General features: G+C 39.1%; 1 protein-coding gene across 1 annotated transcript in view; it reads right to left on the bottom strand.

The window, feature by feature from the left end:
- Window positions 1–1060: 1060 nt before the first annotated feature.
- The window catches only part of LOC309974252 (uncharacterized protein), a 29156-nt gene continuing 15667 nt past the window's right edge, over window positions 1061–14549 (bottom strand). The window contains exon 5 of the mRNA XM_082858788.1: window positions 1061–1341. Coding sequence (XP_082714914.1) covers window positions 1080–1341 — 262 coding nt within the window. The 3' untranslated portion in view covers window positions 1061–1079. The remainder of the gene's footprint in view (window positions 1342–14549) is intronic.

The raw sequence follows: 14549 nt of genomic DNA, 5'->3' as shown, positions 1-14549 counted from the left end.
CAACTTTATTTTGATACATTAAACATGTGAAGCCTATTTTAAAAGGTATTTAACAGTGACTTCATCAAAACAGCTTCCTAGTTGTTCTCATAATGTCTTTTTTCTAAAGTTTTCAAACTGTTTTTAAGCCAACTTGAATAGTGATGAATGTGAGCCGATATCAAAACGCTTAAGAAGCATTCTGCCAAACAGGATGGGCAAAAATGTTCTAGATCTGCTCAATCTGACATTAGAGGTCATGCAACTTGAAAAATGAAATAACTATTTCCAACACTCATTGAGCCCTTCATTTTAAAAATAACTTCAGGGCTATTTCCACACTCTACATTTAATAATACAATTTTTTAAAAAGGATGCTAGGCTCGGTGAAATCAGAAACTGATCTGCCACTTAAAGCTGGTGAGTCTATTCTTAATGGGCCTCTGGTAGATTTGGGATACTGACGATAGCAGTTTCATTTAAGAACTTCACTAGTAAAAAGAATGACATCCGAAAAGGACTGCTGGGGAAGACAGGGAAGAGAAGACCGGAGTCTCCTGAGAAGAAAAAGAGAAACGATTTAAATAAAGTCGCTAAGGAGGAAGGAGGTGGTGAGACGCGTAGACAGAAGAGCGAGAAAGAAGATTTAACGAGGAAGTGAAATGGAGCGCAGAGGAAGGCAGAAGCTAATGAGGAAACAAATGGGAAAGGTAGTGTTTTCAAACAGGCATGCACCAGGAAGGGACGAGTTACGGCCTGGAGTAGCCCCAGTGCTTTCAGGTGAAAGAGATGCTCGCAGAGAACAGGGACAAGCAGTTTACTTCCAAGCTTTGGAGCAAACTAAAATTTCCTGCCCCGAGCCTCTCCCAGCCTCGGCCGAGCGCGGAGGCGGCGGCTGGGGAAGGGGCCTAGCCAGGAGCCAGGCCCGGCGTCCCGCTCCTCTGGGCTCCTCGGCCGAGGGAAAGAGGCGAGGATTAAGCGGGGAGAGGTCCCGGCCGCAGCTCGGTGGCACCCCGAAAACGGTCCGGGGCTTCGCGAGCCGTTCCCCCTGCGGCGGGGCGCCCAGCGGCCTTACCTGGGGCGAGGGAGGGAGGCGAGGTCTAGGACGTCCGCTCGCGCCCGCCGCAGAACCCCTCTGCTACACTCAGCCCAGGCTTCCAACGGAGGCGCGACCCTGGCTCAGCCGCCGCTTCCCCCTCGGGGTCTTGGCCACCGCCTCCGCCGCCTCCGGGGCTGTTTACACCGTTGGGCCCCGCACGCCGCCGCCGCCTTCTTTCTACCCTCGCGCCGTTGCCGATTCGGCCGCCGCCACCTCCTCCGCCGCAGCCTCGTCTCTCTGGAGCATCTTCCAGCCACCGAACCCTGAGAAACAGAGACTCCAGCCGCGCCGGCAGGAAACTCCCCCGCAACTGCTAGGGGGACGAATTGGTCAGAACACCGGCGGCTTTTCTGCCATTGAGCAGCAGCCGCTCCGCTCCTTCTGCCTATGCAGACTCTTAACCCATAATTGCTTTACTCTTTACCTCTATTTCTGGGTTCTTAAATTAACTCTTACATCAGTGTTCTTCATTACTCAAATTATTTTTTCTTAGGAACTTTTCTTGGAAGTTCATGCTATTTTTGACAAGAAAACATTTGACTTCTGAAAGAATTCTTACGGAAATGGGTTTATATCCCAAATGCACCACCAAAAATCTTTGTGACCTTGCATAAACGTCCCTTACCATTTCAGGTGCTATCTTTGCTTGACTCCAAAGGGAACTGATTAAAACTATGAGCATCTAGCTGTTATGCACTTTTGTCTCAGTTTGGTCAATGAAACTCTCAAAAATCCATCAGATTTTCATTATTTTTATCATTAGCCTGTTTGTGTAAAATAAGTTACCATTTGTGGAGCCAGTGTTCTCCTTTATTCCGGCATCCAATCATTGTAAATATTTCTCATGGACACATTCTTAGAAGGCCTATGAATAACCTGGCCTCTTACTGATTCTCCCTTTTGGAGTCTTACTAGCCAGACTTCCCCAATAACCTTCAGAGAGAGTTTTCCCCCTTTCCGGGTCTTCTTTTTGACTTCTATACGCCACAGAACTTTCAAAAGTCATCACACCAATACTAATATTACCACATACCCTCCAAAAAGCTCCAAGCTGTTTATGCCTATTCATTAAGTTAATACTTTATCAAAACTTGTCCAATTGAGTAGTTTTAGCACAGATATTTTACACATTTTAGCACAGACATGCTCTGTTTAAGGCTGACAGATCCATTAGGAATTAACTTTCTGGTACATTTTCCCTCTGACATTTTCCTCACAACTGCGTTTCCTCATAACTGAGCCATCAGTTATCTCTTGCCTATAGAAAGGCAGATAAAAGAAAGCTAAGTGAGAAAAGATATGTAAATAGACTAGCACAATTGGACACATAATAAGTATTCAATAAATGATAGCAAGTATTCTTACCCTTATCCTCACATTAGTTTATATGTATTTAAAACTGATTACTGGACTCAACTCTTACTTCCATTTCTCACTAGATCCTCACAGAAACCTTGGAGGAAGCGAGGTTTTATCCCCATTTTACAGGTTGGGAGACTGCAGCCTAGAGGGCTTAAGTACCTTAACTGAAGTCATATAGTCAAGAAATAAGCCTATATTTGTCACAATCACTTGCCCATGCTTTGACGTGACACCACCACCCATCATTTACCCAGCTTCACCAAGGTACTACTAATTTTTTTACTTATTCTCCTCTCTTTGCTTCATACTGCCATTGTCACCAACCCAGGCAAATTCACTTTTAATTTTCCAATGTTAGTGAAGGGAGTAGAAGGTGGAAATTGAGGTTAAAGGAGGAAACTTTAATGTTATTCAAGGATGACTTCATCTTAACTTCCAGCCTTCGTCTACCCATTCTCTGCTCCAGTCACACACAGAGTATTTGCTATCTCTTCCATAAGTCTTGACTTTTCTTATCTTTATGCCACTTTTCTTTTCTCCATTTGCAATGAATCTCCCTTTCCCTTGGTTCTTCACCATTTCTTACTCCATACTCTCCATTAAAATTCAAATCTACCTTTAAAGCCCAACTCATATACCAGTTCTGTCCTGCAGTCTCCTGGATCTGCCAAGTCAGAACTAACCACTTGCTCCTCCGTGCTCCTGCAATGGCAATGATGTTAGAAGGGCGAGTGATTTTACAGCTCGCTCACCACCTACGGGAAATATGTCCTATTTGCCCTTCCACATCCTTTCTCCACCCAACTCTATATGGATGGCTTGCATGGCCTATCTTAGTAAGTGTCCTTGCTCTGGCTTCCGTTTGGCTCACCAATGAAAAGTACCAATAGAAGATTGTAGGGAACGAAGGACGGGAGTGAAGTTAGGGTATTAATTCTTGCCAAATTGCTGGGAGTTGGCTGCATCCCCCAACTAACATATAGTGCTTCTCTGTGGGGCATCACAGCATCTTTGGGGAGGACTCTCTCCAGCAAGGCTTCCTCGCTCTTTCATCTCCTATAAAGTAGCCACACTTTTACTGAACCCAGGGCACTACACTATCTCTTGATTCTCTACATTGGGCTCAATTTATCCTTATTGATGTACCCCTGATTTCCTGCTGAGACTCTGTCTGATGAACTTTGTAATATGCTCTTCTAAGCTGTTAATTTTACAAACCATATTATTACACTTATTAGAAGAATGTCTTCAGGATGTGTCAGTAAGCTCTGATTGATGATAATCGTAAACAGCTAGAATTTATGGAACATATAGTATGCTTTGGTTACTCTCTTGAGTACACTGCGTGCATTATTCTAATTAATTAAAATCACTATTAGCTAAGCAAGGCACACAGATGCTAAGAGGTTCCCAGAAGTAACTTGCTCATGGTCACTCCAGTGTCTCAGTAGTTTAGGACTCAGATCTGTCCAAAGCCTAAACCTTAAGTTCTAGGTCTAAGCAGTGGCTCTCAAACTTGAGTATGCATCAGCATCACCAAGAGAGCTTGCTGAAACAGGTAGTGGGCCCCACCCCCAGAGTGTCTGAGTCTGTAGGTCTGGAGCAGGGCCCAAGACTTTCATTTCTAAAAATTCCTACGTGCAGCTGATGTGCTGGTCTGGATACCAGACTTTGAGAACCACTAGTCCAGGCATTTTAGGTCCAGAATATCAGGTGTTAGAATAATTTCTGGTGATAAATGTCCAAAAAAAAAAACAGCACTGCATTTTTCTGTTTGTAAGGAGGTAATACATTCAATCTTAAAGAGTCAATAATGGGACTAAGTATTTAAGAAAGAAGAGTTATTCTCCAGGAAGATGGGAGGAGATGGACATTCTAAGGACAGGAATGCCCTTTCAGGAAACTTGCAAAGGGAAAAGAAAAATAACATAGTAAGATGCTGCTATCTAGTGTTCACAGAACATGAGTGGGATACTCTTGACTGTAAAATGGGAAGCCAACTTTTGCTCACCATGTACATACCTTATTCAGTACAAATGTTTATTAAGAATCTCCAAAAGCTAGGCACTAGGCATCAGGGCTACACTGATAGAGCAGATAAAGTGCCTGGCCTCACGGAGCTTGTGTTTCAGAGGATGTACATCAGCTAGATAGACTGAATGATGGATACTATATTGGGTTCACACTTCGTCTCAAGAAAAAAATATATCCATAGACGTGATCCAGGAGTCAAATGGCAAAAGACCTAGCCTCAAAGTGAGTGTTAATTTCATTAAATGGTAGGTAAAAATTATTTTATATGCTGAGATAGACTCTGCTTAAAAGACACACTATTCCTCCAAACGTATTATTCAAGCCAGCTTATAAACCTGTGACTTTTTCTAGGAGAAATGTTGCCTTCTTTCCCAAGAAGGGAGCAGTAGGGGTCGGGGTGGAAATAGTTTCATCATCAGAGGCACAGTCTCACTACTACTGCTGAGCTCCAATTCGCAACCTTCTGAATGGTTTCCAGACTAAGTAATTTAGCAAAGTGATGAAGAAAAAATGGCCCATTAATCTTATGATGCGTGTTATAACTTAACTCTGGGTTTAGCATAGGAAAAATATTATTTGCATTGATTAGATATATGCTTTATGGCTGCATATATTATTCACTCTGAACATTCTAAAATTATTAGCTGGGTTGACATGATGAACTGCACAGGAGTACTTCTAGATGACATCTCAATGTCATCTGTTACTCACATCATATAGGTCTAGGAATCAATATGTATTTTACTCAATGTGAGATCTTATTCCAAACACCAAAATATGCCTGTTTTTATTCGATGGTTATCATCATGAAACTACCAGCTAAACATCATTTAGAAAATTCAAAGCAAGTAAATTACTGTATTAACTGTCCAACTATGATTATGACTTTCCTCCACTTATAGCTGAACCTAATATAATGATCTGGTCAGTCTGACTAGGAGGATTTATTCATTAATTTACTCAAATGTTCTGAGGTATATTTTGAAGGACTTAAATTATGGTCTGGTTTGTAGGATCCAACAGTAAGGCTGCAGGTTTATCTCCTACAAGCTCTGGGACCTTGCCCAAGTGACTTAGCATCTCTGAGCCTCACTTTCCTAATCTGCAAAATGGAAACAATAATAGAACCCAAGTTGTAAAGCTGAAGGAAAAAAAGTAATATGGTAATGTATTTTGGCACAAAAGAGCAGTTACGCTGATGGTCATTATTTGTGAATACTGTTGCTAAGATTATTGAAAACCTCTTGTGTGTTAGGTGCTGTTCAAGGACTAGAATTTTAAGACTGTTCTTCACCTTTATCCCAGTTTTACCTGCAAAGTTCTGCCATGCACTGGAAAAACATACTGGTATTTCTAGGGAAGGGGACCACTCAGGTGACATTTTTGTTTCACCAGGTAGATAAAGTATACAAAGGTTATAGTGTATCTTTTCAGTCCTTTGGACGTCTAGTTACCTTTCACTAGAATGATTCTAGTAGATCCTGATAGATACCTGAGACAAGGTCAGGTCAGTGATGTTGGTACCTTTTCTGGCTTAAGAGCATAGGGCAGAAACACAGGAAGAGAGGTCTTCCTCTTCCACTGCTGTTACTAAGAACCCTCTCGAATAATGACAATCTGAAACAGATCACTACATTGTTGCATGTTGTAGAATCAAAGCAGTGTACAAAGCAAAGAGCACTGGCCTCCATTATACTTGCATTTCACTTGAGATTCACTTTTCTAGACCGTGGAGAAAGCAGATGTTCCAACACTTTCCAGGTACTGGAATATTACAAGCTGGCAATCTCCACCACTGCATGTTTGATCACACCATTCCCTGCAAATGGAATGCTGTTCCATCAAGGTCAGATTGACCAGTGCAAATACCTGATTTTATCGTACGGTCAGAATCAGATTAACTTACTGAAATTCTGCCCAGCTCAGGGTCTACCTTCTCTGTGAAACCTCCTGTGAGATCCCAAGTTACAAACAACTCCTTCTTCTTCAGAAGACATTGTATATTATATAAATAGTAATTTACATATAAATATATGTATATGTGTGTGTATTTCTTTGTTACATTAAGTTACAGCTCCTGTGGTTTCTCTTCTTAACTAAACTGGACCCCCTTATCATCACAGTGGCCATGTACATCATTGTATCCTCCAAAAAATCCAGATAATAATATCATGGATTCAGTATATAGTTGTTTAATAGAAAACAATTAACTAACCACTGCAGAATACTAGTGTCTCTCAAGGTGTGTTCAGTGGATCATAAATCCTATGAGACAGTCCATGAAGGAAAAGATTTCAAATAAATTTGGGATCTGTTGTCCACTACATCTCCTTATCACAGACTCATAATTCACAAGACTCGTAAAAAGCTCTGTAGCAAAGAAACTGTTGACTTAGTTTGACCCAGTATTTCTCTTACAAGAGTATCAGTTCTGGAGGTCAAGGACATTTTCCACCTCTAATACAACATCTCTACTGCCTAGTAGAGTGCCTGGCACTTAGTAGACACCTAATAAATATTTGAATAAGTTTCAACATACATTCCCCTTTTAAGCTATAGAAGAAAAACACAGTATAGAGTATATTTTGATTTACTTGGGGAGAATAATAATATGAATAGATAAATTTACACAAATCATTTTAAAGTATATATATTTGATAATACTGTTTTTCCACAAATCTACACAACTGCACATTTAGTGGTGATAGTAAACGAACTACATTTGCTTCTGAAAACTTGCTAAGAAGGATGGCTACTAAAAACTACAACTTGAACCCAAAACAATTGATTTAGTTCATTGGTCCCCACTCCTTAGCAGTTTTAATATAGAAGAAAATAGATGCATATATTTCTTTTCTGCCATAATATGACATCATATAAGGAATGCTATTTTATTAGCTAGAAATAAGATTTGCTTTTGTTATTTTAGTACATTTGATCACATAAGAATAATTCTAGATTTTTTCCCCTCCTGTGACTCTCATAGCATCCCCATCTAAAATAGACTTTGGAGATTTAGATCAAATGTCATATCAATTGTCCTAGACTGCTTACTATGTGCTTTCACTATAGATTTTAATGTCAATAGAGAAAGGAGAAGGAAAAGTCAGAGGGAAATGAAACAGGTGTATGCAACACCCCTCTCTACTACCGACATTTCTCAGAATTCTGGGGGAAGTTGCATCTATAAGTGGAAAGTTTTTCACCATGGAACTCACGGTGGTTGAACTTCTCATGAAGAATTTTTTTTTTCACTACTGAAGAAAAATATGTTTGATTTTACCATAACTGAAAAGTTCTCCCATTTCTACTTCTGAGGTTTGCCCTCAAGACTACTGTTTACCTAATGGAAGTGACTCCTATGCAGGAAGGAAAAAGTGCACCATTTGAAGGAAAAGCTAAAGGAGTGATATATTCAGGTAGCTCCTCATTCCACCAATGAAAACGTACACATAGATTTTCCACTTTACACCTCATTTTCCACCTTATTTTCATGATTTTGAAATGAATATGTAGGGTCTGATGAGTCTGTCAATAGTCTATAATTATTAGTGTTATTAAAATAGAATACAAATGATAAGCCATATGTAAAAATGCTGTGTGAATAAACTGCTATACCCCAAATAATACAAATGAGTGAATGGCAGTAAATACTAAGAGGGATTAACAACATAAAGGATATTAAAAAAATGATGACCGTATTTCATATTTATGTGTCTTTTTCTCTCTCAGTCTTTTTTTTTTTTTTTTTTTTTGGTACGCGGGCCTCTCACTGTTGTGGCCTCTTCCGTTGCGGAGCACAGGCTCCGGACGCGCAGGCTCAGCGGCCATGGCTCACGGGCCCAGCCGCTCTGCGGCATGTGGGATCTTCCCGGACAGGGGCACGAACCCGCGTGCCCTGCATCGGCAGGGAGAACACTCAACCACTGCGCCACCAGGGAAGCCCTTCTCTCTCACTCTTACTCAACTCCTAAATAACTAAGAGAATATGCTCACAAATGGTAAGCATGTTTTGGATGTTCGATGTGTGTTTGTGGGGAAGAACAAAAAAAAATCTGCCTCAATTAGGTCAAATATCATACAAGAGATGAATGAGATTAGAGATGGGATTGGGATTTGTGTTAGTTACTCAATAGCTAACCAATCACAGATATGACAGTGTAGTGCAATATGCAAATATACTTTTAAACAACTTCTCTTAAGTTATCTACTGTCTGTAAAGACAATCACACTCAACTGCTCTGCACTTAACCCCAGAGCTTCTGAGTTAGAATCTCTTAGAAATAGGTACACGTTTCATTGCTTCGGCAACATTTACATGGCTCTGCATCAGGCAATACAACAGCTAAGATCACACTCTGGGAATTCAGGAAAGGCTAGTGTCCAGTTCTGGTCGTTCTACCACCCAACTGTGATCTAGGGTAAATTCCTGATTATAAAAAACAAAACAAACAAAAAAAAACCCTGAAGATGCTGAAACAGTATTTCCTACTTCACAGGGTCATCATGGGGATAAAAGGTCATTAGGATAAAGTGCCTCTCACCCAGGAAACACTGATAAATGCTACTGATGCTACCATCATCATCATCATGACCGATCAAGAACATATTACCACATGGAAATTCAACATTCCCTGGGCCATTCACAACTTTCCTTTAAAGGACTCATATTCTATGTGGGGTCTTAACACCTTCAAATAACAGAAAATACAAGTCTTTACGCCTTTTTTTCTGTAGCTAATTTTGGCATCTTTCACCTCTGTCCTCTTAACTGTTGGTTTAGCACATTCTTGTCACACAAAGAAGCTACTTCCCAAAGAGAGGAACAATGTGTCAAGTGACAAAGACATTGAGTGAAGTCTTTCACATCCTAGATTGCCCACGGTACAGCTCAGCTGGTCTCTGGGTTGGAAGGCCTGGGTCTACTTTGCTCGTCTGTTACAGGGGAAGGGACATGGTCCTTAGCATGTGCTCTGTGAAACAGAGGCAGCTGCGGGTAGAATTATAACACAAGCAGAACTGGCTTCAATTCTTCCTTCTTAGGTCTTTTTCTTCTTGTTCAGCTGTTCAAGGAACTTGCCTGCCCTCTGTCCCTGCCAGGACGATGTTACGTCCGTCTGGATAAGTAGGTCACCATTGTATATCAGGAAAGGTCTTATTTGTAATCATCAGGAACCAGATACGGCTAATTTGAGCAGAAAAGGAAACTTTTGGAAGTTTATGGTTAGGCCTCAGTAACTAGAAGCAGACGAAGCAACCGAAAGCCAAGGCTATGCTATTGCAATTATAGGATCAGGCCAAAGTGATGTTATAAGTCCTAGCTGGCCTTGCTACCAAGCAGCAACAGGAAACAGGAGGTTGACCCAGCACTGCTGGCCTTGCTTCTTTACATCATTTATTTGTAATTCAAAATCCAAGAGAGGGGTGCAGTTGGCCAACCCGAGGTCGCCCGACTGTTTTCCGTCTGTAAGGGAGACTGAGCATGTGAGTAAACAGTGTACCTGACATGTTCAGCTTGTATAACGAGAGGAAGGCTCTGTTTCTCACCAAGACCCACAAAGTGGAAAATTCCCCAAAGAGAAAGGAATTTCAGATCAGATGCTTGAAAAGTTAAAAACAACAACAAACAAATGCAGATGTGGAATTAAAGACATGGAGTAATTAAGAACCTATATGTGGAGTGATTCAGACCTGAGTTCACATCTGGAGCAAGCTACTCAATCTTGCTGAGCTTCAATTTTCTCTAAAGGAAACAACATGGAAGATGATATCCACATGTAACTTGTGGTACACATGAAGGAGGGTAGTACAGTATATGATGCCTGGCACATCCTATGCATTTTCTAAAACTACTAGTAGTACTATTATTATTGTTACTTATTATACAATTTACTGTAGAAATTAACAGGGAGGGTATTAATAAATGTGAATACAGTGCTAAGTGTCACATTTATGATCTCAGCTAAATATTTGTTGATTCAACAAACATTCCACATATCAGAAAATAACCTGTTAGTATATATATATATATTTCTTTTACAGAAGAAAAGAAACCCTGAGGCTTAGAAAGTGTAAACAATGTACCAAAAGTCACTCATTTAAGAGGTAATGGAATATTATTCAGCCTTAAAAAAATGAAGGAGATCCTTTCATTTGTGACAATATAGATGAAACAGGAGTGCATTATGCTGATGAAATAAGCCAGACAAGATAAATACGAATGATATCATTTATATATGGAATCTAAAAAGAAAAAAACCACACTCATAGATACAGAGAGTAGAAAACTGGTTGCCAGGGGCTGGGGTGTGGGTGAGGAAAAGAGGGGAAGATTGGTAAAAGGGTACAAACTTTCAGCTGCAGGATGAATAAGGTCTGAGGATCTACTGTATAACATAGTTACTACAGTCAATAATACTGTATTGTATAACTAACATTTTCTGAGAGAATAGAACTTACGTGTTCTCACCAAAAAAAGAAAAAAAGGAAAAAGGTGTCATGAGCTGTTAGATGTATTAATTAACGTGATGGGAAGGATCCTTTTGCAACGCATATGTATATCAAATCATCATGATATACTCTTTGACTATCTTACAATTTTGTCAATTATACCTCAATAAAACAGAAAAAAAAGAGGTAATAAAGATGAGATTCCAATCCAGGATTATCTAGCTCAAAAAACTACACTCTTAACCATTACAATATAGTATCCATCCATATGCTGTAACTGTAAAATGCTTAACACAAAGGAAACGTTAAATAAATGGTATTTATTCTAACTCTAATGCTTACTAGATATTAGTTATGTGGTATGCTTTACTTCTAACTACAAGGGTATAAGGTGCAAAGTCTTGCTACAGAACATAAAAGCCCCTGTGGTACCCTGTAGGATCTCTCATCTCTCAATCCAGAGTCTCCTCAAGTTGGAGGTCTTTACCCCATTTATAATGTGGGAATAATGCCTTTCCCACATTTGCACTGGGCATGAAAATCCATACTTCCAGGTGTATACTGAACCTCCATTTAGCTCCTCGTCACCTTGGAATAACCAGACCAAAGATCATTTATTCCATTAATATAAATGATGTAGGGATAGAAGTACAGAATATACAGAGAGTGTTGGAGGAATCCAAACAACAAGTCCTCCACACTCAAAACAAATTTTAGAGTTCCAAAAGTAAAGAGCAATGTTTGGAAATAAAACTAAAAATGAAACTAACATCTACAATTAGCCAAGTATTTATTATGGGCCAGGCTACTTACTAGGCACTTGATAAACATTACAGCTCATCTTCCTGCAGTCCTTCAAAGCATATAATATTGTTTCTATTTCATAGAGAAGAAAATTGTATCTAAGCAGGTTAGTGATTAGCCCAAGACCACAGGGCTAGGCTGTAAGAAAAGGCGGCCAAGTTTCAGTGGTCAAAATGGTGATGGATGTTATAACTAGAAGATTATGGCTAATCAAATAAAAATATTCAAAACGGTCCTAATGTATTATTAGGATTTCTTTAGAATAATTTGGGTGCCTTAGTGAATACAGTAGTGGTAGGCACTACAGTCTCTTTAATTTGCTAATCATACAAATCTACTTTAATATTCTTGGCGACAAGGAGCTAACTACTGATAAGACAGCTTCTTCAGTTTTGGGGCTACTCCAGGGTGAAATGCCGGAACGTCTTACTGCCTGAAATGTTATCTAGTTCTACCAGGGGGAATAAAGCAGAACAAGTAGCCACTGTTCTTGACAAATGGATACAGTTTCAGTTTTTCAAACTATGAGTGTCAGATTCATTCATTGTATCACATAGATCTGTCAAATGGCTTTGCCCATTTACTAATGGATGGCACACTGCAGACACAGGTTGGGTCAAAGGACTCAATGTCACCTCATTGATACTGTCATCAGTATAATCTGTATTGGCATTTTGTCTCACCCTGACTTTAAGGACTCTGTGGGGAGATCCAAGTCTCCAGACATGGACTGATCACCTCTGCTTGACACAGTATTCTCTGCTCATTTCCAGAGGGGACCAAGGATGAGCTCTTGTACTTCTGAGTCTATTCACCCTACCTGGCAACACATACTAGCTGGGCTGATTGGATCAAGCAGGAGCCCCAGAGCTTAAATTTCCAGCTGTATTGGAGGAAAAAGAGGCTAAGCCCCAATCCCATAACCCCTCACTTCTTACTGCTAGCCTATCCTAGGCTGTTCTTGCTGATAGGAGTACTTCATGCTAAAAATTAATTTTGCTTACCTGAGGGCAGTCACACAACCTCAAATGCCATTTTTATAAATAAGGCAACCACCAATGGAGTGTGATTTAGGGCTTTTTCTTCTGTAGACCCTGCCTACCCTATAAAATCTCCCATTACTGCATCATGGAGACTATAATCCCTTTCCGAGGGAATAGATTCTTTCCAACCATAAGATGAAATAAGAACTTACATTTCCATACTGCCCCAAAGGAAATAAATTGATTACAAAATGCAGGAGAATGACTGATTTTCCACATTTGTTGTGTTCATTAAAGGGTTTTTGAATAGACTTGACAATATTAAAGAAGTTCAACACACACAAAATAAAAATTAATAAATGAAGAGAAAAAAATTGCATTTATAACAAACAACAAAATAAACACATTGATATATAAAAGGTTGTTATACATCGATGAAAAATGGATGTCATTAAGTCACAAACTAAAAAGTATTAACGGCCAATAAAGATATGAAAATATGTTCAACCTTGCTATTATTAATCAAAGAAATACAAATAAAATAATTCAGGTGTCATATTTTACTGACTAGAATGACAAAGTTTTAAAAAACTTGATAATACTGGTATTGATATTGATAATACTGGTACTGATGAGTGTGTGTAAGAAACCACACTAGATGTTAAATTGTTGGTAGAAATAAAAAGCAGGGTAACCTTTCTGGAAGACAATATGTCAGTATGTACCAGAACTGACAACCAGCCATTCAAGTTCTAGAAGTCCATTCTAAGGAAATAAACAAATGCTCAAAGACATATGAACAAGGATGCTTGTCTCATTGCTTAGCAAAGCAAAACAGGAATAATCTAAATGTTGAACAGTAGGGACTGGTTAAATAAATAATAGAATGCTGTTCAACCATTAAAAATGATGCTGCAGATTTTTATTAGGTGATGAGTAATCATACTTATATTACTAAATAAAAATGTTATATAACTGTTTTGTAGTTTGATATAATAATTAAAGGTATTTTATACTTGCATTGTATTTATATGCAAACTGTCACAAAAAAAGTTTCAAAAGATACCCTCAAAAATGTTACAGAGATGACTTATCAGAAATGGGATTTTGAGTTATTTTTCCTTTTTTCTTTAAATCCTTTCAATTTTGGAGTTTCTGCAATGAGCCTGTATTATTTTTTACAATTAAAAATATTTAAATTTACAACAAAAGGATCTAAATTCCTCCAGTTTTCCATTTATTTTCCACCCTGGCTCAGCGTATTTGTGTAAAAAAAAAAAAAAATCAGCTTATTTTCTCTTTTGTATCAATCTAAATTTACTTTTCATAAGTTAACTATTTTAGTCTGGCCAAAGTTTCACACAGGAAAATTGTTAAGGTCTGAGTATTCTATTACCTTTAAAAGCACTGGAAACTTTGAAATTATTTCTTTCAGAATTTTCATATAATACTGAAAGGCGTGGGGGAGGTAGCAAAATGAAGGCAAATAGATAGTAGTAGTCAACTTCAATTAAGAAAAAGCAACAAGAGGCAGTTTGTACTCTTTTGATACGGCAGAAGCCCCATGTGTCAACTCATGCTAAAAAATGTATATATACAGACACATATATGTTTGTGCGTATATGTATATGTGACACACACACATAATTAATCCACAGTCTTAGGCTAATCACTCATTGTGGCAGAAACAACGAGCTGTTGACTACACTTTAATTAGCTCCTCCAGCCTGTAGAGGCATCACTAGGACCAAGATAGGAACAACATTCTCCATCTCCGCTTGCATCTGGGTATGGTTCTATCCCAAAGAATGTGACCAGAGGTGACCTGAAGAGTTTAT

The sequence above is a fragment of the Leucopleurus acutus genome (genome assembly GCF_964270905.1).
Source record: "Leucopleurus acutus genome assembly, chromosome: 17".
In the NCBI taxonomy this organism is placed as follows: Eukaryota; Metazoa; Chordata; class Mammalia; order Artiodactyla; family Delphinidae; genus Leucopleurus; species Leucopleurus acutus.
Note: the sequence above shows the minus strand (reverse complement) of the source record. Positions and strands in the feature narration are given on the sequence as shown.